Source organism: Prunus persica, chromosome G7 (assembly GCF_000346465.2).
Source record: "Prunus persica cultivar Lovell chromosome G7, Prunus_persica_NCBIv2, whole genome shotgun sequence".
Taxonomy (NCBI): domain Eukaryota; kingdom Viridiplantae; phylum Streptophyta; class Magnoliopsida; order Rosales; family Rosaceae; genus Prunus; species Prunus persica.
In genome coordinates this window covers 1,706,513-1,729,752 of record NC_034015.1, presented here as the reverse complement: position 1 = coordinate 1,729,752, position 23,240 = coordinate 1,706,513, and the positions used below count along the sequence as shown (strand labels likewise).

The 23,240-nt window shown below is 34.9% G+C and overlaps 3 protein-coding genes across 6 annotated transcripts; 2 read left to right on the top strand and 1 right to left on the bottom strand.

Annotated features, from left to right (window-relative positions):
* On the top strand, positions 1,323–5,820 carry LOC18770587. The gene is made up of 5 exons (XM_007204698.2): positions 1,323–1,511; positions 2,148–2,363; positions 4,152–4,222; positions 5,075–5,161; positions 5,241–5,820. Exons 2-5 carry the CDS (start codon positions 2,213–2,215, stop codon positions 5,490–5,492), a joined length of 561 nt encoding a protein of 186 aa, XP_007204760.2. The 5' UTR covers positions 1,323–1,511; positions 2,148–2,212; the 3' UTR covers positions 5,493–5,820.
* On the bottom strand, positions 6,119–11,608 carry LOC18771760 (cytochrome c oxidase assembly protein COX11, mitochondrial). 4 transcript variants are annotated; one of them, XM_020569361.1, is made up of 9 exons: positions 11,328–11,606; positions 11,160–11,211; positions 10,531–10,661; positions 10,107–10,425; positions 9,957–10,009; positions 9,534–9,606; positions 8,683–8,787; positions 6,649–6,729; positions 6,119–6,573 (listed from the first exon to the last, which is right to left on the bottom strand). In XM_020569361.1, exons 3-9 carry the CDS (start codon positions 10,611–10,613, stop codon positions 6,472–6,474), a joined length of 816 nt encoding a protein of 271 aa, XP_020424950.1. In that variant the 5' UTR covers positions 10,614–10,661; positions 11,160–11,211; positions 11,328–11,606; the 3' UTR covers positions 6,119–6,471. The 4 variants fall into 4 exon arrangements, 2 of the variants coding, with proteins under 2 accessions (XP_020424950.1, XP_007202655.2); XM_007202593.2 differs by having other exon boundaries at positions 11,114–11,211; positions 11,328–11,605; XR_002272714.1 differs by lacking the exon at positions 6,119–6,573 and adding an exon at positions 7,223–7,351 and having other exon boundaries at positions 6,647–6,729; positions 11,114–11,211; positions 11,328–11,608.
* Positions 14,557–17,570, top strand: LOC18769701. Its single transcript, XM_007202617.2, has 4 exons — positions 14,557–14,745; positions 14,832–15,066; positions 15,175–15,233; positions 17,244–17,570. The coding sequence occupies exons 1-4, from the start codon at positions 14,713–14,715 to the stop codon at positions 17,412–17,414; spliced, it is 498 nt and encodes a 165-aa protein (XP_007202679.1). The 5' UTR covers positions 14,557–14,712; the 3' UTR covers positions 17,415–17,570.

The following is a 23,240-nucleotide window of genomic DNA, read 5'->3' as shown; positions in this document are numbered from 1 at the left end:
TGTGCAATAAGTGGACAACAAATATATATTTATAGGTGATAGTTGCAAAAAAATTGGAGAAAAGTGGTATTTTCAAAAAAAATTATAAAAAAATGTGGCATTTAGAGCTATTTCCCTATATTTTTTGTGTTGGTGGGCTCTAGGGGTGGTTGCGGTTCGGTAACCGCGAATTTTTACTCAAACCGCAAACCGACCGACTATTTGCGGTTTGGTGATTTTTGAAACCGCAAACCGACCGCGTTTTGCGGTTTACCGCATTGCGGTAAACCGCAAAAATGCGGTCGGTTACCACGAATTTGCGGTTTAAAACCGCAAATTCTCAAGCATTCACAAAAATATAAATTTACAACCTAAATAAATAAATACACAACCTCAATTTCTCAAGCATATATAAATTCACAATCGATTCCAATTCTCAAGCATTCACAACCTAAGAAAATTAAAGTTACAATTCCAAACATTCCAATTAAAGTTAAACTTCTCAAGCATTCCAATTCCAAATCCTTTAAATTTACAAACCAAAAGCAAAATGAATTAAAGTTACAACTAAAAAGAAAAATCCAATTCACAGTTAATTAAAGTTACAAACTAAAAGGAAAAATGCAATACACCAATGTTACAAACTCAAGTGTTGGTGGTGAGTGGATTTGAAGAACCCCTTTGTATTGTTTGAGCACCAATGCTATCTACAAATAAAACAACATAGTTTAGTACATTTTATTATAAGAAGAAGCACAAATAACATTAGCATAAATAAATTAATTACTTACAAGTTGTCATATCTTCCATTTCCTTGTAGAATTCAACCTCATCATCTGTTGGTTCCTTGTAAAAGGAAAATTCGTCCGCTCTAAGCCAATCACTAGTACACACTAATGCCTCTACCATTTTAGGATGCAAAGAGCTTCTAAAAGGATCCACAATCCTCTTGCCTAGGCTAAAAGCATTTTCACTAGCAACCGTAGAACTTGGAATTGCAAAGATATCCTTGGCAACTTGTGAAAGAATATGATATCTTGTTTGGTTCCCTTTCCACCAATTCAAGAGAAGATAAGGGTTTACAATTTTACTTAATTATTCATAGAGTATAGCCGTGCGGCTATACTTTGCGGTTTGCGGTAACCGCAAATTTTGAAAATCAAATACCGCAACCGCAACCGTAAATGCGGTTCGGTTCTTAATACCGCGATTGCGGTTCGGTTTACCGCGATTGCGGTTTTATTGCGGTAAAATATCGGTTGATTTTTGCGATTTTTCGGTTTTTCGGTTTAAAATGCCACCCCTAGTGGGCTCTATAGTATGCTGTCATTGTTGTGGGGAACTCATAAACTGACATATGTTCTCTAGTACTGCCGCTCGTTTTAGTTTTCACTTTTTTTCTTTTTCGCGCGATTCATACTCTCTCTCAACTCTTGCTCCGCCTCCTCCCTCCTCTCTCAATTTCACTGCATCAGTTCTCTAGTACTGCCACCCTCCACTTTCATCTCACTGCCTCTGGCTTTCCATTAAAGGTATGGAAGTTTCTGAATTTTTCTTTATTTCTGATTTTATTTCTTTGTTTTTACTGTTTGAATAAGTGGGTGTTTCAGAGTTCGTGTTTTTGGACTGTTTTAATTTAGGTTGATTGAATTTGGACTGTTTTTGGGTTTTACCATTGCTGTGGCAAAGCAGAGTGTTTGAGAAAGACTCTTAGAAAGGAAAAAAGGGAGATGTGCATAGGTTTTTGGGTTTTGCCTTTGAAATCGATGCATTTCTTTGTATAAATTTCATGTCATTTACCTGGGTTTTTTTGTTAATTTTGTTTTTCTGTATGTTTGATTGTTGTGTTTTGATCAAAACATACAGAGTGGAATCACATTCTGTCATCTTTCATATATATATTTTTTAAATTTAAAATTGTGCTTCACCTTCCGTGGTTCGTTTGGTGGAAGTGCTTGAGGTTATTTTTTCTATTTATTTATTTCAAATTCGTGCTTCATCCTATAGGCTGGTAAAGTGCATTAGGTATTTCATTTAATTTTAATTTTAATTTGTGGTTTTCATTTGAGAAAATGAAATGTGAAGACACAAACACACACACACTGTACACACACAAAAGGCTATGTAGTCTGACCTCAACCTCTGAGGGCTGTGTTTCTCCCTGGCAGGTTATTGGGTTTTACAAAATTGTGCAATACTTTGTTCCTTCAAATTGTTCGAAGAAGACCAAAATATGCATAAGAATAAGGGAAGAAACAAAGGGAGACCCTTTACGAGACAAAAGGATAGGAAGGACCAAAACATGGTCACTGATAACCAAGAAATTGCCACCGAGATCCAAAAAATGGACATGAGGAAGATTTCGAAACAGATTGAGCTTTTGGGTATGTGTATTTGTCTCTTGTTTTTCACATTCATGATTCATCCAATTTCTTTTGTTGTTTTAATGGAAGGTTGTCAACGGAAAAAAGCACCTGTAACCCTATTGGTAGCTCTGTTTGTTTAACTATGCTCTTAATTTTGTGATTCTTGCTGATACAGTGATAATATTATGTATATTGTGAAAACTGATAAAAAAAATTTTGAATTATTCTAAACTGATTATTTTGCATCTTCCTTGTAAAATCAACCAGCATAATATGAGAAAATAGTTGTAATGAAACTAGGTTCGTCCTACATGACGCAGACATGCTAGTTTGTAAAGGATTGGCATATAGTGATTATGTTGGTCAGTTTCGGGCTTGGATGACCTGAATTATTTAAGAAACTGTAGTGTCAAAAAGTACATTGCTCCAGTTTTAGATTCTCAGCAGTATCTTGAAATCAATTTCAAACTTCTTGATGAACTTGTGTTCTCTGTGCTGTGATTATGGATATGTGTTAGAAGTGAATGGATTGTATTTCGAGCTTATTTGAGATTGTCATTGAATCAGGAAATCAGCACTGACACCTAACAGAGTGAAGTATATGTTTGCTTATATAGCAACAATCTCTTAAGCATGTGAATATGGAGCTAGTTTCTTGCTTAATCAAGTTCTGTTGCATGTCCAGGACTGCATTCTTGCTTTGCAAGTCTATCATGGCATTTGATGGACTTAAAGTCTTAGTTTAATCAAACTACGAATCAAAAATTGACTAGACTCGAGATGCTCTAGTTGGAGAGTTAGGGTCCACCAAAGATGTTTCATAAGAGCTATTAATCAAGAGGTTATGGAATATGTCATACATGGTTAGATGCACTAGAATTCAAAAGGTTGGAGGGATCTTTCATGAGTTTGAACTTGATTCTTCTAAATTTACATACAGTTCTGTCTAATTAGGGTTCATTAACAACTGAATTTGGATTCTGAAATCCATGGGTCTCATTGGTATCAAGGTGTACGGAAGATTTGGAACCTTTGAGGTGTCACAATTAAACTTGAGGCATGGTTATATTCTAGTAAATAGTTAGTTAAGAAAACTGCAATTGCGTCGTTGTTCAGTTCAAAATGGATATAGTTGTTAACAAAATTTAAAGCATGAGGGAAAACTCCTTTACCCTATGAATGATCAAGATTTATTTACAGTGTGAAGGGGTACCATTTACCAGTCCACCTGTTACCATGGAGGTTTTTTCTCGTAATCATCTATACTAATTGTTGGTATATATTATTACTGGGAAGTGAAGAGATATTTTTGTTTATATCTTTGTGAAACAATAGTATTGCTAAAGTTTTCCTTCTTGAGAGAATGTGTACATATCTGCAAAATCATATTTATATTTTGGAAGATTCTTAGGAAGAGGTCTTACAGTAGAAAAGCCATGATGTGATGAGTAAAATATGTCTTAATCTATAATAAACTGCTACACCTTGCTTAGTTAGGATGTGGGGAAATTGGATTCAACCATATTAGGTTGTGCGTGAGGCATTTCATGAGCCGGGAAATAAAGTTATACTTGATTACAATTTGTGTCAAAACTTGTGTCAAAAACATAGTGTCATTGATCCGCCCCCTATATATATATAAAAGATAGGAAAGTATTAATGAGATATCAATCTTCATGATTTGTGCATTGAACTTATTAAGTAAGTATTATGATAGAACAACTTCATATGTTTGAATGTGTGCCTTTTCTGTTGTGTTAAAGCTAGTTTTAGTCTGCTTTTTCACTTCAAATTTTTGCATTGCAGGTTCTTCTCATATGACATGGAAGCAAAGGAAGGAGTTGGAGAATAGGAAAGTGATTTCTCTAGGAGGAAAGGTATGGACCTTTGCTCTGATTTTATTCAAAAGTAACATATTAAGCTAAGCTATGCACTGCTTTCTTTTGAGTTCTGGTTTGTTGTGGGAATGGGAAAAGGATTCACTATTGGAAAGATAAGTGAGCGGGAGAATTTCCATAGTGCCTATTATTTCCACACTTTACAAGCTTTGTTGTCATGTACCTGTAGCCAGTTTGATAATTACCTCCTTCAATCGAAAATCTCATGTCACAATCATCATGATACAATTGAATCCTCTAGCATCTTTTGCATGTAAATCCTATTCGGGCTAGTTTATTGATGACTCATCTCCTCCTAAATTCAACCCATCCATGATGATTTGAAAGGCTAAGGTACCTCATAAGGTATAAATACTTGCTTGGATAATTGACCATGGAAAAAGTTCATTCTTGAAATTAATATTAAGCTTTGAGTTCTAATGAGTTTAGAGATGGTCCATCATTTTAGCTTAATGTGGATTGAAGGGCTCATGTAGCTTATAGCAGTTAGTTTTTAAGGTGTGTTGCCTGTTATGATGATGGTTTTGTTCTGTTAATGTGGATGCGGTGGTTCCAATCGCGTTTTCAGTGGCTGGTGATTGGCTGTGACATACCGTTGTTTAGGTTATTACTTTAGTTCAATAAAACAGATGGTGCTAATATCAGTGTAAAGCACACAGCTCATTAACAGAAATAGGACATTGGTTTCCTTCAGTTGTACACTGAGCTCCTAGTAGCACTGCTTCCTTCAACTATGGTTGTGTATTTATTCATTTGCACGCTTTCCAGTTTCCAGAAATATTCATTTGCATGCATTCCAGAAATATTCATGTGTGCTTGCCCTTGAAACAGCCTCCAAAGAAGCAGAGACTTCCTCTAAGTATAGCAAGAGTGGTAATGAAGAATCAAAAGGAAAGGGAGAAAAAAATGCTTGAACAGGTGATTATTCTCTTCCATTGCCCTTGTTGAATGGGGAAGCATGGTCAACTTTTACTAACCCAATAATCAATCTGCATAGAATATGGTTCTTGGACGTTTTGGTGGCAATTTCAGTGGTGGTTCTAAAAGATCAATGGAGAAGCAAAGGCCTGAGAACAGGGTTCTGAAAGCGAGTGAAGGTCGCTTTAGAAATGGTGTACTTGATGTGAAGCATTTGTTACATGCAACTCCATCTAGAGACCGCAGCTCTGGTGGCCATGTGTTCAGAGAGAACAAGAAGGGAAATGGAAAGCAGAACAAAGGTAAGAAGAAGATCAGTATGGGCCCTTGAATGCATGAAGATGGAAAATCGTTTCGAACAAAAGAGCAGAAAGATTTTGCTTCTGTTTGTTCTCCTATTGGCATTTGAGCTCAAACAGTAGTGTGATCCATCCTACAGCTACTTGTACTGACATTAGTAATTAGCATATAGTTAGAAAAATCTTTTCTTTCTGTGTTTTTCTTCCTTGCACTTGTTTGCAATACTCGTCCTGGAATTTTGTTTTCTACCATTTAAGGCTAGACTAGCCAAATGCCTATATTTCATGTGCTGAGGCATAATATGGATATGTTGCTTAACTTGGAGAAAAAATGGGAACTCTCTTTATAACTTCCTAAAATTATTTTTATGAATAGTGTTAAAAATCCAATACTGCCCGTGCCGCAGGGGCCACCGGGGGAGTTGGGGGCGGAAGAGAGAGAGAGAGAGAGTTTTTAGTAATTAAATTGGTTTTGACTTCGATTCTTTTTTAATGCAAACGATAGTCTAAACTATAAGGGTGAGGGAGTTTCTCATACACAAACACACTACCAAGATGCCATGAAAGTTCAACCTTAAGTGTAGAGTGGGGAGTACATCTGCTCTAGACAACTTGACTAAGCTCATGTACGCTACTTGAGAACAATGCATAAGTTATGTATGAGAAGAATAAAATTCACCGACATATTATTCATTGTCTCTAGTCATTTTCAAATTGATAAAAAATACATTATATCTAGTATTTCCAACCAATGTAGTGTTATTGTCAAAATCTTGATCTCTTCCTTTAAATCTTTCCAATGCATGTTGTCCTCAGTTTTTCATGTCATGAAATCTCGTGTAACCTACTGAGGAAACGTGATCTGAAATAAATATGAATTTTAAAATAAAAAGCACCAAATATTGACATATAAAGATCTTCTGTTGTCCTCTTTCTTCCTTGATGTTTTGAGTATGGTCGCTTATGTAACTTTGTGACAATCTTCACAATTATTGAAATGGCAGATCATCTTTATTCCTCTGAAACCTTGAAAAATGTGTAGGACAAAATTATGTTATTGATACCATCCATTCTTGGATCTGTTTCAAACTCAGGGTCGATATAAAAGAACACCTGCAAAAGAAAGATGTCCCTTAGTAGAATGATTTTCCTTCGAAAACAATTACTGATTCATACAACGCTACTTACAGGCATGTCAATCTGCTCCCCCGGAAGAAGGCGCTGCTCCTCAAAGCAAAAACACTGGATTTTATTGAAGTAAACTGCAGCCTGGAGAAAAAAAGAAGAATTAATTATCACTTCCGGAAAATAGATATGAAACACTACTGGAAAAAGGAAATCAACAATTATCTCTAGTCCAGGATTCTAAAGTGGAATGCATAACACTCATAGAAGCAGGGCTTTCTACGTACTATATTCGAAAATACAAAACTTATAACATTATCTACAATACAAAACTTATAAGTCTCTGGACAACTTACAGAAATCTGAGGTTATTTAAATATGCAATACCAAAATAGTAGGCATGACTTTTTAACCAATAAAGTGAACATATGTTTAGGCTACACACTCCCTCAATCTCATAGATAGCAACTTTACCGCAAACTTATGACCAAGCTGATGGGTCAGTAATTCTTTACTCTCAAATATGGGGGTTTCTTGGAAATCAAACAAATCTAGGTCATATTCATGCACGCGTTAACAATCTTGTAACTAAATCTCATGGAAAGTAAATTTACCACAATCTTATATTTTAAAAAACCTGCTCATTTCTTCCTCATGATTTCAGGAGCTGTATCTCTGACTAAAACTGACATAAACCCTCGCCTCGTCATAAGTGCTCTTGATTTCAGAGTTGTTTCTCATGATTAGTCATTTTCCCTGCCCAAATCTGTTTTCAAATCCAAGATATAGTTAGGCCTATGATCCGCTTAAAACACCAACAATTTGTCAAGGCATCTTTCAAATGTTTCCTTGGGCTGGCATTGATTTCATATGCAGTGTTTCTATGTTATTCCTTCATTATCCTCAGACACTATATCTCAAGAAACCACACCGGTCCCAAAAGATCGGGATCATGTGGATGAGTTTGTTATGTCTTGATCACGAACTCGGTTTCGTACTTTTTTCTTTGGCAACAATATAAACTATGGTCGAAAGTAGAGGGCAATGAAAAATTTCACCACATTGTTTAGAGTCATCTCAATTAGTGTTGCTAAACATAGGACAAATCTCTAGCTCATCTCATAATCATATTCTCTTGACCGAACATTCCATTTTCTGTTACCACCTGTCTCTGGTTACAAGCTTATAAGCATTGTAATTTTTCAGGAATTAAATACTAGATGACAGCATAATGCAGCAACTTTACAGTTACCCTCCAATGACATCATGTTTCCACAACCTGACAACTAACCCCAAATGAAAGAATGCTTAGCCAAGCCTCAAATATAAACATTTATGAAGGCTGTGGCTGCACCTCCACTGACTATTCAAATACGGATAGGTAGAAACAAAACAAATTCTACAATTCAAATATTTCTAACTTTCAAAAGAAAAGGGAGGGAGGGAAAGGAACTAAGATGCAACTTGATGACCCAGTGGAGAAAGTACACTGTTCAGTTTTGAGAAAAATGTAGATGATAAAGAGTGGAAAAACATATCCTTCGGGTTCTTGTGCTGAAGGTGACATCAACTTACCACTGGATAATCTATAGGTATATTGAATTACGAGAGAGAGAGAGAGAGAGAGAGAAATTAATATCTTCAAGAGCAACGCATCTGATACTAGCATCACTCCCTCAGAAACAACAAAAGAAGGATCTAAACCCCTTTCACTTCTTTCAGTCAACATTGTTATTTTTATATCTTAATTTTTGAACATGAACCACCAAAAGAAGAAGCGCAAAGAGAATTAGAGTGGATAAATATTACAGTCTGCATAGAAACATATAAATAAAAATCTTTAGCTCAAAGGTGCCATCTAAGTCAGACTGCCATAAACAGTCTAGTCAAGATGCTCAAATAAACATTTTAGAACATTAAAGCTCCAAAGATAGTCAACATCTAAGTAAAATAAATCAGCAACTTAGTTACGTGAGAGCTAGATAATCAATCGTTTATGGAACCAATAAAAATAACACACTGAAACATTGTTCATCTCAGAATCAAGAAATCCAATTAGAACCCACATAACAAGACACTAAAAATATCGAGCAGTACCTTCATAGGGGTAACATTATACGTAGAGACACCAACTATTGGAGTTGAGCTTCGATTTTCAGCAGTATAAAAAGCAAGTGCACTTTCTCCAGGTTTGACCCTTACCTTCCAGAAATAAAGCAAGAACGTTAGGTAAAGCATCAAAATTGTAGCAAGAACAATAATGCACATTACGAATAAATAAGGGTCAATTTCAGTTTAGTACCCTGAATGTTTACTCAAATGGTTCTCCTCCTTCCTTAATTCTACCCTCGGACTACAACCACCACCCAAACCACCCTCACCAACACCACTCCAACCCCAATCCCACCTAAACGATAAAACCGACACAGCCACCAACCCCTCCTCATCCTCACCCTCACCATCCCACACCAATCACAACCCCTCCTCCTCACCCTCTCTCCCCTGACCTCTTCCCCAACTCCCACCCCAGGGTGTGACCCCCACCCTCCTTTCCACCACAACAAGAAGATTTGGCCTCCCGCACGCCATCGACTAGATCAGAAAATTTGGATGTCACTCTTGTTTTTATTTTGAAAAAATTTTGTGAAAAAATTGGGGATAGTGGTGTTCTCATGATCCACTACCACGCAGAAAATTTGGGATAAGCCTTTTGTTTGGCTCTGGGAATTTGGGATCAGTGGAGGATGAACGTTTCAAATTTTTTTATTCAGCAACCAAATCAAGGAATCATCCAGACAAAGAGGGTTGGGGTTTGAATTTGGCTGATGGTTATATGGGTTGGGGTTTAGGTAGGGTTGGGGTTGGAGTGGTCACATGCCTTTTGGGTGAAAGTTCAGAGTACCAAACTGAAATTGACCCAATAAATAACCATATTGTATGAGAAAAACCTCTCTTTGTGTAGGAATAAACTTCCATTGCATTCCATCAGCCACATCAGCATTGAACTGAACCACAATCTCCCTGCAGGAGGATATCATATGGAAATATTAATACTCGGATCTTCCTTTAATCCAAGTCATAGAATAATACATATTGGAGAATAACATCTTTTCAGAAAGAAAAAAAAAACTAATATAAGAATAAGGTTTTCATAAGATAGAAACAAAACAAAAGTTCACATAAAAACTTTTGAAGTTGAGTGGAAGTAGTGTATAATTAGGACAGGGGTCGTCACCTAGCAAAAATTCATTTATTAATATCTTAGGCTAGTTGTGGAGAGGAAAAATCAACAACAGAATAACAAATAACGATTTAATTAACTTGTGCAAACATAAGAAGAAGACAAGCTACTATAGAAGCAGAAAGCAGACCTTGTAGTGACTGTGCCATCCTTAGCATGCCGAGCAATCTTCTGCTCAACACTCTACAGAAAGCAAAACCGCAATGCCTTAGTTGTAATCAATCAAATTGGGGAAAAAACAAACAAACATTAAAGCCCAAATGAGATAAGAGATTCAGACCTCACGACGTTGAACAGTGCCTCCATATCCAGTAGCTTGGCAGAATCTTCTGTAGAGAGGAACAGCTGCATAACTGCTTGCCACCATTGCAAACACCAAACCCGTAAGGTACAACAGCATCTTGCGTGATTTCTGTTGTGTGATAGCCTGAGCAGAATAGGGCCGCTGGATTCTCAACAAAGATTGAGAAGCAAATGGAGGAAGCTGACCGCACTTGTCAAATGTGCCTAGCTTGAAGCGCCAAATAGGACTACCGTGGCTAAAATGCCTCTGATATGCACTACTACTAGTACTACAACCTCCAATGAAAGGTATGCATCTGAATCATCATTCATCAACAACAAACATTCAACTTTCATGCCAAAGGTAGATGGAATCCACCAAGTTTTCTGCTCTAACAACATTGTGTAAGCAAGCAACATACCTGGATTCACATGTGATATGCTGTGGGTTCTTGAAGTAAGGCAAGAGGGGAAGGGCTCTTTTACAAACCCTTGACCATGACATGTTTGAAGAGTGCCAGATGTCACTTGAAATTCACTACTGGCAGCATATCTGCAAACAAAGAGAAAGTAAATATTAAGAAAATCTTGTATTCAATGGCATGTCCAAAGAGAAGGAAAACCATTAAATAGACAAAAGGATAATTTCAGGGCAATTTATTGGACTATGTTAGGAAGGAATGACAAAGAACTTCAGAAAACAAGTTTAAGGCTTTAAGCTAATTCATTGGCTCCTACTATTACAGTATGCAGTTATTAGTAAAATCAATACCCTTACACAGAAAATTAAACAATATTAAACTCATCCTTTATCTCTCTCTGGATGTTTAATCATTTCTTGTAAACTTGTAACTGAGGCAACGCATGAGAGTTTGATAAAAGGTAATAATTTCAATGGATCCTTACTCACACAGTCACAAACAAAGAAGTGAAACAAAAAGCAATCAGAAACAAACAGAGAAGTAAAAGAAGAAGCAAAACCAGAAGGTAATGAAGATAACAAACCAAATGGGACGCCTGTCTCAAGCTCAGGCTCCACCCCTTCACCTACCCTGTTGAGGTTGTCGATCGAAATGAAGAATTTTACCCAAAAAGAATCAAACCTAAACACAAAGTAAAAATATTCATAGTAATAAGATAGAAATATTGACACCCAAAAAAAAAAAACCCCACAATCCAATTAGGCATTGGGGGAAAAATATATGAGCGAGAGAAAAACCATAACAAATCCCAAGCTCAAGAGAGTGGCCGTAAAGCTGAAACTTGATAAGGTCCTTGGACATCCGTCAAAACTCTGAAATGGTAAAAGATTGCCATGCCATGACTTTTCAAATGAAACTGCAACGTTCTTTGAGAACTGTATCTGAGGAGAAATTGAAAATGAGGAGAAAGAATGGCCGGGAAACTGGTTGCTTCTAGCGGGGAATGGAGAACTTCAGTGACTGCAACGTTCTGCAACCGCTCGAACAAAGCAACGCCGTGTTCTCTTTCGTTTTGGCTTACTGTTTTATCTGACAATTTTAACCCCAAGAACAATAAGGTAATTTTAATTTGAATCTGCCCCATAATCTATATTTTTACTATTATAACTAGCCTCTCCGCATTTTTTGTTTTAATTTTTAATTTATTTTAGAATTAAAAAAGATAATAAGTAGTTATTTTTTTATAAAAATAGGATTCATTATTTATTTATTTTTTTAATTTTAATATAAAAAAGTATAAATTTACTATATTATCCTCATTTAATTAATAAGTTCAAATCTTAATATTTGCATCAACTAAGGATATTTTCAGGTATTCTAAATATTTTACCATTCTCTGTCTTTTACTTTAGATATATAGATGTCCGTGTCACATACTTTAAAGAGAAAACAATGACACATCGCGCATAAAATTGAAAGAAAAAATCACCAGAATGGCTAAGGGTATTAATGTAAAACTAAGAAGAAAAATAAATTGAACGACAACCTAGCACGGACTCGTTTGGTACACAGGACTGTCTTGGCATGGACTATGCTTAGGGACTGGCTTGGCTTGACTTGGCTTGGTCTAAATTGGATAACACTTATCCTACGTTTGGTGTATACTTGGACTAGGACTAGAATTTTTTTATTTTTAAAAAATATCTATATATATGTATATATGTATTTTATAATATATATAATATATATGTATATATACATACATAAATATATATATATATAACATTTATGTGTGTATACATGTATATAAATATATTATAATAATATTATATATTTTAAATAATATAAAAGTACATACATATATATAAGTGTATATAGGTGTATATATGTATATTATAATGTACATGTGTATAATACAAATTATGTATATGTATGTATATTATAATATATAATATATATGTATGTATATTATAATAGATAATATATATGGGTATGTTATAATAATAATATACATGTATATATGTATATTATAATATACAGTCCCCTTCTATTGAGGGATCCCTCAAATAATTTTATTTGAGGGACGCCATTTAGGGTACCCTACAATTTTTTTCCCAATGATCCAAACCATTTATTTTTTAGGTCTTCATTTATAGATCATCCTTACAAAAAATTAGACAAATCGGAAACCGTTTCGACATCCAATTGTGTCTTACAAAATCAATGAACACGGTGCTTCAAGAAAATGCTAAAATTTCAATAACTTAATTGAGTGGTCAAATGATATCGGATTCAAGTGATTTTTTGTAGAGATGATCTTTGAATGAGTATCTACAAAATAGACGGTTTGGATTAGTGAAATACAATCCGGAGTGGGGCCTACAAGGGGTGTCCCTCAAATAAGCTTATTTGAGGGATCCCTCAATGGAAGCTCTCTGTTATAATATATATACATATAGTATAAATATATAATGTATATGTGTATATACGTGTCTATATGTATATTATAATACATACATGGGTATAATATATATACACATATATGTATATATACTTTTATATATATATTACTAATATACATGTATGCTATTATTATAATATTAATATGTATGTGTATATGGGTATATTATAATAATAATATACGTGTATATATCTATATGCATTTATATATTATATATGTATATATGTGTTTATATATATACATGTATATACGTGTATATATGTACATTAATATATAATATAATATATATTACATATATACATGTATACATGTATGCTATTTTATTAATATATATGTGTATATGAGTATATTATAATATTAATATATGTGTATATATCTATATGTATTTATATATATATTATATATATATATGTGTTTATATATATATATACATGTATATGTGTATATACATGTATATATGTACATTATAGTATATGTGTATGTAATAATAATAATAATAATCTATCTATATATATAAAGCAAAAGGCAGAGAATGGTGAAACATTCAAAATACCAGAAAATGCCCTTAGTTAATGCAAACATTAAGAATTCAAATTATTAATTAAATGAGGATAATATGGTAAATTCACACTTTTTCATATTTAAAAAAATTAAAAGAAAAAGAAAAAGCAGATAATGGATCCTATTTTTATGGAACACAACTACCCATTATCTTTTTTAATTCTAAAATAAATTTACTTATTTTTTTAAAAAAACCTCTCGCAAGAGCGGAAGCGCGTGCAGAGAGGCTAGTATATATAAAGTAAAATGTAGAGAATGGTGAAACATTGAAAATACCAGAAAATGTCCTTAGTTAATGCAAACATTAAAAATTAAAATTATTAATTAAATGAGGATAATATAGTAAATTCACACATTTCATATTTAAAAAAATTAAAATTAAAATCAGATAATGAATCCTATTTTTATGGAACACAACTACTCATTATTTTTTTAATTCTAAAATAAATTTTAATTTAAAATTAAAAAAAAAAAAACCTTCTTGCAAGCGCTGCTAGTATATATAAAGCAAAAGGCAGAGAATCGTGAAACATTCAAAATACCAGAAAATGTCCTTGGTTAATGCAAACATTAAGAATTGAAATTATTAATTAAATGAGGATAATATGGTAAATTCATAATTTTTCGTATTAAAAAAATTAAAATTAAAAAAAAAATTCAGATAATGGGTCCTATTTTTATGGAACACAAATATCCATTATCTTTTTTAATTTTAAAATAAATTTAAATTTTTTTAAAAAAAAACCTCTCGCATGCGCGGAAGCACGTGCAGAGAAGCTAGTAATAATAATAGTAATATATGTTATTAGTATTACAATATAATATATGCATCTTATACATTGGTGAACATAAGACTAGCTAATCCTCCTTTTCTTCATGGGCTTAGTAGTCTCCTCCTAAGGAGGTATTTTTGCTGAGCCTGGTATTAGCAATCTCATCTAAGACTAGAATTAAATGAAACAAACATGATATTAAATTTAGTCCATCTATCGAACATTGTATAGAATATCTGTACTATTATAATGCCAGGCCAAATTACAATCCGAACACCATTATAATTTATAGTTGTGTCATTATCTTGCTTTACAAATTACCTGCTTTCAGTTGAACCCCTCCGTGAAGTTACCTGCTTTCAATTGCAAACAATTGCCCTCTCTTTCATGGACGAAGCAGAAGCTCCAAGTCCTCCTCCGGTAGTCTCTCTCTCTCGTTATAGGTATAGATATTACACAGTTCGATCGAATTTTTATGAGAATCTGATCATTTGAATTTTTGATAGTTTCTGGAGGTCAAATGTCAGAGTTCAGGCATGAAACGCCGCTTCGCGAAGGGGACAGAGGCAGGTTTTGCAGTCTCACTGATAAACAAGAAATTGGGTTTGGGGGACCCACTTGCTGTGCATATTGAAGCCTTTAAAGAAGGAGAAGAGCCCATCAGTTTTGGACCCAGCTCGGCTCTCGTCGATTATGGCAATGGCTGGAGGTTACAGACCGTTTCCCAAGTGGATTCTTCTGGTAATTGGTTGTTTAATCATTGAAATCAAATTTAGTTATTTTATTGGGTTTTGTTAAAAATGGTTGAATTGTGAGTTGTAATGAATTTTGGGTTTTGTTCAAGTATAGGGATTGGAGGTGGACAAGGGGTTGGAAGGCCAATGGCAATGCCACTTCCTCGAGTAATGGTAAAGTTTTCTATATGTTTTGTTTGTGCAAGTTTAGTGAGTTGAGAATTTTGTTCTGAGATTTAAAGCATAGATGAGTTTGAACTGGACATTTGTTTGTAGTGGTTCCTAAAGGAAAATTTTTTCTTACCAAGAAAGCAAATCAAAATTGAATGATGAATGGATTCAGTCGATTTCTTATTTTGATTAGTGAAGCCTGTGATGGCTTTATGGAATTTTCTAGTCAAGATAGACATTTCATAGGAAGAAAACATGGGACTAAATTCAAGATTAGATATATTCCTCAGACAGTTCCAGTGGGTCTTATTTGGAAGGTCAATTCCAGGGCTCGGAAGGAAAAAATTAGAGTGGCCATGAGGAAAGTCACAAGGAGTCTGGCGATAAATCGATATATCTCCACGAGTTAGTTTTGACTCTTGAATTCAAGCTCAGTAGTAGTGTCATCGAAGTTGCTTAGGAAACCTAAATAAATAATGCATGGAAGGAGATGCAGTGTGAAAATTCTTATATGGAGCATTGATAACGGTAATGAACTGCTATTTGGTTGGTCTAAGAAAATGCTTGGAACTGTGATCGTGAACAAGCAAAAAATAGCAATAATAATAAAAATAAAGAAAAATGAAGATTTAGAAGCATCTTAAAAGTTCATTAGTCACAGAGCAAAATTTAAATGCAAGAACCGAGTTCATACAGGAAAATTCTTCTAGGAGCATCTTGTTTATGTTCCAGAAATCATCTATTGGAAGAAGGCTTTCAATAGTAAAAGCAGACTAGATCAATACAAACTGAGCTAGCCACTTTTCGGAGCAGTGTTCAAAAGTTATTGATGACATCAGTTGAAAATTGGGAACTTTCTCAAGTGACTAATGCAGACAAAATATCCTGCGAAACATGTTCATAAACATGTTTTAACGGTTTTACCACCTAGTTTGTATAAACTTTAGGTCTCTAAATAACTGTTACCTTCCTGAATATGTAAGATAAGATTGCTATACTAAGAGGCTTCAATATGAATATAAATCACTAGGCTTGTGTTCACCAATACTTGAAAACCTTCACGGAGCTTCTCCAGTAGACTTCTTCACAACATGACTGGAGACACTATACTAACAACACAAGTTTGGATAGGAAAATGCCAGCATAGAAACATAGAATTTTAACATAAAATTGCAAAACTTAAGTAAACACCATCTTTTAGTGCAGAAGATACTTAGAGATAGTATTGCAATGTCTAATTAGCAAATTTAGTTCATTTTAGAAGTAGATTACATGACTTTTGACTTCAGCACTGAGTCATTTTAGAGTTAGACCTGCTAGGCTGCTACAATCTGATGAATTATTAATTTTCACTGACTATTTTCAACTGCATCTCATGCATTAACACACAAACTTTATCAGGCAAGTACCTCATGTTCCTATGCTTTTTGCTTATGCAATAAAAGCTCTAGTAAACTCATATTACCCACGAATGGTTTTCTCACCAGGCCTCAAAGCCTCACTGAGTGCCTTTGACAACACTGATTAAGTTTTTGTTTTGGTCTGAACTGGTTAAGTAATCATGATGCCATGAAATCTACTATTACATTTCTCCTCATGGAGAAAAACTTGTTTGTGATGTTGATGAGTGAAAAATTGTGCTTGAAGGTTTTGGACATTATCTACTGGAAGATTTGAGTGGGGTTGCTAGACCCAGAAGTCTGTCTATGTAGTTTTGTTTCTGAGCTTCGGCTCCCTTAGAACCCAAAAAAAATTAAAAATAAAAATTGTGCTTGCACATTGGAATGAGTGGGTTTTGTTCTAGATCTAGTTATATTTTCTTTTTAACTTTTTGTTCCAAGAAAAGTGAATCTACAATGTAAAATGTTTTTAACAAGTATATCTATTGATTTACAGTAATGTGTTGCCTTTGAGGGGGTGAGATTGGCCTTTCCTAAGATCGAAAGTTCTCTTTACCAATTGTTCAAATTTTAGCTTGTATTAATTTATATTTCTGTTTTTTTTTTTTTGTAGCGTTCTGACAAGTTACGTGTTCCAAAGAGGGTATCGAAACCAGAAATCAATTTTATGTACATTGGAAAAATAATATTAGCTTTCATTTTGATTTTTGTATTTGGTGCAATTTTCACGTTGGCTCTTGAGAACCTTCCTAGACTGATTTCTTTTTTCAGTTTATCAATGTAATTTATTTTGTTATTCTTTGAACACTGTAAAAGATAATTAATTTATGTCAGTGTCTTAAGTAAACGAAAAACAGGAAAGGAGAAATTCTTTCCAATCTGTATGCTCTCCAACATAATGTATGATGTTAATTATTTTTATGACAACTGTTAATTATTATTTTTGGGTACAGTCATCTGTTAATTACACCTTCACATGATGTGGTGAAATAATGTAGTAAGAAAGCGCAAATATCTAGCATTGCTCCATCAAAAAAAGAAACATGAGCAACGTTTAGAATTTCTCCTAATCATCTTTATTATGAACAATACTTGAAAAATCCGGGACCGATGCTCGGCTGAACGGTTGAGTTTCGATAGCATGTTACCAAACGTATGTATTTGTTTCTGCAAGTAGTGAGGGAGACAAAAAAATTCATGAACTTGAACTAAAATTTGTTACAGTTCTTGGAAGTCACACTTTGACGAAGTGTTCAGACTCCATGTACTGAATGTTTCACCCAGAACCACCAAACAGGGAGCTGCGGAATTCTGAACCTTGACTTGTGTTCGGAAATTCTGTGCCGAATGCGTAGCATTGTGGCACAAACTTTTACAGTTAAATTCAGCCGTCAACCATCAGCTATCAGCTGGCGCATTGTAAAACTTTTAAGAACGCAAAATGTATTTTGCAGCCGCAACAAGAGACTTCTACTAGAAGCAGTGGTGTCGCAACAGATAACGCTTTGGACAGCACAGATGCATTCATAACTAATGTGTTAGATTTCTATATAATGTCCATGATCTTTCACACAACTTGAAATACATAGAAGACATACCTAACGGCATCTTCTTTGAGTACACGATCTCTGAACTCATTTAATTGCAGCAGCAGCAGGAGCAACTCTAACAAAAGACACGAACAACTCAAGACTTTTGCTCTATCTAAAAAACTATTTCAGCTCTCTCTTAATTATGAGATTAGGTTAGAGAACATGTATGATGAGAGTAGGATCTTAAGCTTATATAGGGATAGGTCAAGCCGTCTCTACTCATCACCAAGGCCCGACTTGACTAACACTCTAAGCCCATCAAGCAACGGTTCACGCAAAAGGAAATAAATAGGACCCTTTTAATTGGCTTCAAACTTTCCCTATTTCACAAGGTTTTGGGCCTCAAGGTATAACCTAATTTAAACTCTTATCAAACCTAATATAACTTAGTATCTAGTGCACTGATCTAAATAGGAATATTACATTCTCCTACTACATCAAACACTAGAGCACTAAGCTTCCGTATTGCAAAAGTTTGATAATCTTTATTGGCCATGAGTTTAAAACAGTTAAGTCCTTCCCTTCAAGCTATAGTGAAAAGCGGTTAGACAAAACGAACTATAGACAAGCACTACTCCCCCTTATCAAAAACAGGCCATCTATAATCACATAATGCAATCTCAAAACATATGAAGCACCTACAAACATGAACCTTAACATGTACTAATCCGTAATGTTATTAAAATAATAGTATCTCAAAGAAACCATAAACTCACATACATAAACAAAATGCATAATAAGTTTAAACACTTAAATAGTAAAAATGGTAGAAATTATTCAATAATCAAAACTGTCAACCAAATTAACATCCTTAAATGTAAATCCCTCAATCCAAAAAATAGCAAAATTAGACATACTAGAAACCTATCAGAATGGGAAACAAGACTCCCACTAGATTGCAGCATCATAGCTAGGAAGTAATCACATGCTCTCAACATGTCTCAAAAACTCTTCTAAAGGCATAAACTTTGTAAACGGATCTGCAGTCATATCTTGAGTTCTGATATGATCAAACCTGACTAGTTTATCTGCTACCTTCTCCCTTACTATTAAATACTTTATGTCAATGGGCTGAAGTCCAAACGACATCTTGTTGTTCATGAAGTGAAAAACAACCGCAGTGTTGTCATTGTATATCTGCACTAGTCTTGAAATCGAGTCCACCACCTTAATGTCTTTGATAAAATTCCTTAGCCATACTGCATGAGAAGTGGCTTCATAGCAAACTATGTACTTTGAAAACGTAGTTGAACTTGAAACACCAGATTGTTTAGCACTCTTCCAAGCAACAGCTGCTCCTGCCATCTTGAAAAGAAAACTTGAAGCAGAGATGTAATCATCCTTTGCTTTTCCAAGATTCGCATTAGCATAACCAACAAGCTCTAAATTCTCAATACGTTTGTAAATCAATATGTAATCCTTTGGTCTCTGTAGATACCTTAGAATCTTCTTTCCAGCTATCCAATATTGCGTTCCTGGATTTGGCTGAAATCTCCCCATCTTGCTAATGTATAAGGTTAGGTCTGGCCTTGTACATACTTGTACGTACATAATGCTTCCAACTAGAGAAGCATACGTCTTGTTTCTCATCTCAGCTTCTTCTTTCTTATTCGTAGGGCAATGCTCGTTCTTCAAATCTCCTATAGCTAACAAAACTTTCTGTCAAGAACACATACTCATGTCAAAACGCTCGTGTACCCTTTCAATGTATGTTTTTTGCGACAAGCCGAGTAGACCTCAAGCTGTGTGTCTCTGAATCTCAATACCTAACACAAAAGCAGCTTCTCCCAAATCCTTTATCTCAAAATTGTTTGAAAGTAGCTCCTTAGTATCCTTTAATAAATTGTGGTCATTTATAGCCAAAAGTATATCATTGACATACAACACCAAAAAAATAAATCAACTCCCATACTTCTTTAGATAAATGCATTGATTAACAAGGTTCTCTTCAAAATTGCAAGATGAGATAGTTTGATGGGATTTTAAATACCACCTCATGCATGCTTGCTTCAGTCCATAAATCGCATTGTCAAGTTTGCAAACGGTATGCTCTTTTCCTTCCTTTGCAAACCCTTCAAGTTGCCTCATGTAATTTGCTTCTTTAAATTCACCATTCAAGAAGGCAGTTTATCCATTTGATGTAAGAGCAAGTCATAATGCACCACTAATGCCATAATTATGCAGAAAGAATCTTTGGTGAAAACTATAGGAAACTTCTTAATGTAGTCAATTCCCTTCCTTTGGGTGAATCCTTTTGCAACCAATCTAGCCTTAAATCTTTTGATTTTTCCATCCTTATCCTTTTTTGTTTTAAACTCCTATTTCGAGCCTACCAATTTCTGGTTCTTGTGAGGTTCAACTAATTCTCATACTTGATTATTCTTCATGCTTTCGAGTTCATTTAATATTGCTTCCCTCCATTTGTCTGCATTATGACTCTTCATAGCTTATTTAAAACTCGTTGGATCAGCTTAATCTCCAATGTCAAAATCTACTTCCTGTAAATACACATAATCTCAATTTGATGTAGATTTTCTTGGTCTATCAGATCTCCTTGGTTGTTATGGTTCTGGTTGATTATCTGGCTAGAATTTTTGACATATTGTTTTTGTGGTTGATCAATTGGTTCTTCAAACTGAGGAGGTTTCAATACAGTATCACTTAAAGAAATTAAGGGTGTAACATCTTGTTCATCATTATCGATCAAAGCTACACCACCTTCTTCTTTGAAAATAAAATCTTCATTCCGAGTGGCATTCTCCTCATGCTCTATGTGTGGGAAAAAATATTTTCGTCCCCAATCATAGCACGCCAAGTGGAAAATAAGAATATCCCTTAAATTAATTAATTGAACCAATTTATTTGGCCAATTAATTAATTGAAATAATATCCTAATGATAGGATATTGTCTTTATTTAATAAGATAATATCATTAATTTAGATATTATCCTAATAAAGAGATATAATCATCATCAAATTAGGAGATTTGGATCCCAATCAAATCCCTAATAAACTCAATCTCTACGAATTTGGGTAAAGAATAAACTTCTTCCCAATAAGAATTTTATTCTCTACGAAACCCTAGCCTCTGAGGCTTCTATAAATAGATGGCTTCATTCATCAATCAAGGTACATCTAAACCTTTTTCGAAAACCGGAGAAAACTCTCCGTCTCTCTCTCCCTAGCCATCGCCGCCGTCGGCCACACATCTCTCCTCTCTCCATATATTAGCTATTGTTTCACCTAGATTCAATTGAACTAACTTAGGCATCGGAGGGCCCTTGGCCAACACCCTCCGGGTGTGGTCTATTTACTCCGGTCTTTTCTACAGAAATCGAGGAAGAGAGAGAAGGAAGATTGAAGGTTAAAGAATCACGAAGCGAATATTCTCCAGCGAGATTATTTGCACAAACACTATGAACTTTGTGTCACATCCCAGGATCGGCTCCACCATAGTACAATATTGTCCGCTTTGGGCCTCCCAACCCTCACAGTTTTGTCTCTAGGAACTCACGAGCAACTTCCCAGTGGGTCACCCATCCTAGGATTGCTCTAGCCCCAACTTGCTTAACTTCAGAGTTCCCATGACTCCGAAGACAATGAGCTCACAAAAAGCCTCGTACTAGATGGAGGTGGGCATGTACATATAAAGCACATCACCCCCTCTTTGTTGGTCGATGTGGGATGTTACACTTTGCACAGCCAATCTTAACAATTTGTGTTCCATAATTTAGACAGTAAAATCTAAAACCCTTTGACCTTGTAGGATAACCAATAAAACGGTAGCTAATCATTTTAGGACCAAACTTCTTCTCTTGAGGGTTGTAGATTCTAGCTTCATACTTGCAACCCCATACATGAAGATGTGGCAGGCTAGGCTTTCTAGTAGTCCAAATTTCGAATGGTGTCTTAGGCACGGACTTACTAGGCACTCTATTAAGTATATAGTTTGCTATTTGATCGCCTCTCCCCAAAGATGCTTAGGCAAATCAGTTTTAGAAATCGTGCTACGAACCATGCCCTTCAAGGTTCAATTTCTTCTCTCAACCACACCATTATGTTGTAGAGTTCTTGGTGTTGTGTACTAAGCAACTATGCCATTATCCTGTTGATACCTTGCAAAATGGTCCAACGCGTCTTCCTCCTTCATCAAAATGTCTATAATATTCAACCCTTTTGTTTGACCTCATAATTTTGATTTTTTCTCAAGTTGCCTTTCAACTTCAGTTTGATAAATTTTGAACATCTCAAAAGCTTGAGACTCTTCTGCGATGAGGTATAGATAATCAAAATGAGAATGGTCGTCTATTAAAGTGTTGAAATATCTATTTCCACCAATTGTTTGATGAGGGAATGGTCCATAAATGTATATGTGGATGATCTCTAAAACATCACTACTGAGGGTTGCACCTCTTTGTTTAGTCTTAGTGAGTTTTCCTTTACACATTCAATACAAATCTGATCAATACTGAAGGTCAGTGGCAGCAAGACTTGTTCTTTAACAAGAATTTTCATTCTTTCTTTTGAAATGTGCCCTAAACATCTATGCCATAATCTAGTGGATGTTCTCTCACTTCTAATCCTTTTCTCATTAGATTCAGCCATTAAAACTTCACAATCTTTATTGTAGTTGAGACAATATAATCCATTTGAGAGAAAACCAATAGCAAGAAAATTGGAATTTTGAGATAATGTGAAGCCATCTTTATTGAATTCAAAAACAAAACCAAGTCTTGATAATCTTGAAATAGAAATTAAATTCTCTTCATTGAGGGTACTAAAACTACATCATCCAACTCTAAAATAAATCATGAATCCCACTTTAGGTTAACTACTCCAATGGCCTCCACATCTACTTGCTTTCCATTCCCCACAAACACTTTAACTTCATGCTTTCTTGGCTCCTTTATATTCTTTACTAGAATCTCATTCGTGATAACTTGACACAAGTGGCACCTATTACACACCAGATGCTTCTCCTTCTTCCTAAGCTTTTGGAGCCCTTCTACAAAATACAT

What these genes read in the sequence shown, in the direction of transcription:
- LOC18770587 (XM_007204698.2), top strand. Translation starts at nt 2,213, where the DNA reads ATGCATAAGAATAAGGGAAGAAACAAAGGGAGACCCTTTACGAGACAA. An exon ending in GAAACAGATTGAGCTTTTGG is followed by an intron (nt 2,364 to 4,151) that starts GTATGTGTATTT and finishes TTTGCATTGCAG; the next exon opens with GTTCTTCTCATATGACATGG. An exon ending in AGAAAAAAATGCTTGAACAG is followed by an intron (nt 5,162 to 5,240) that starts GTGATTATTCTC and finishes CAATCTGCATAG; the next exon opens with AATATGGTTCTTGGACGTTT.
- LOC18771760 (XM_020569361.1), bottom strand. Translation starts at nt 10,613, where the DNA reads ATGTCATGGTCAAGGGTTTGTAAAAGAGCCCTTCCCCTCTTGCCTTAC. An exon ending in CATATCACATGTGAATCCAG is followed by an intron (nt 10,426 to 10,530) that starts GTATGTTGCTTG and finishes ATGATGATTCAG; the next exon opens with ATGCATACCTTTCATTGGAG. An exon ending in GATGGCACAGTCACTACAAG is followed by an intron (nt 9,607 to 9,956) that starts GTCTGCTTTCTG and finishes ATCCTCCTGCAG; the next exon opens with GGAGATTGTGGTTCAGTTCA.
- LOC18769701 (XM_007202617.2), top strand. Translation starts at nt 14,713, where the DNA reads ATGGACGAAGCAGAAGCTCCAAGTCCTCCTCCG. An exon ending in AAGCTCCAAGTCCTCCTCCG is followed by an intron (nt 14,746 to 14,831) that starts GTAGTCTCTCTC and finishes AATTTTTGATAG; the next exon opens with TTTCTGGAGGTCAAATGTCA. An exon ending in TTCCCAAGTGGATTCTTCTG is followed by an intron (nt 15,067 to 15,174) that starts GTAATTGGTTGT and finishes GTTCAAGTATAG; the next exon opens with GGATTGGAGGTGGACAAGGG.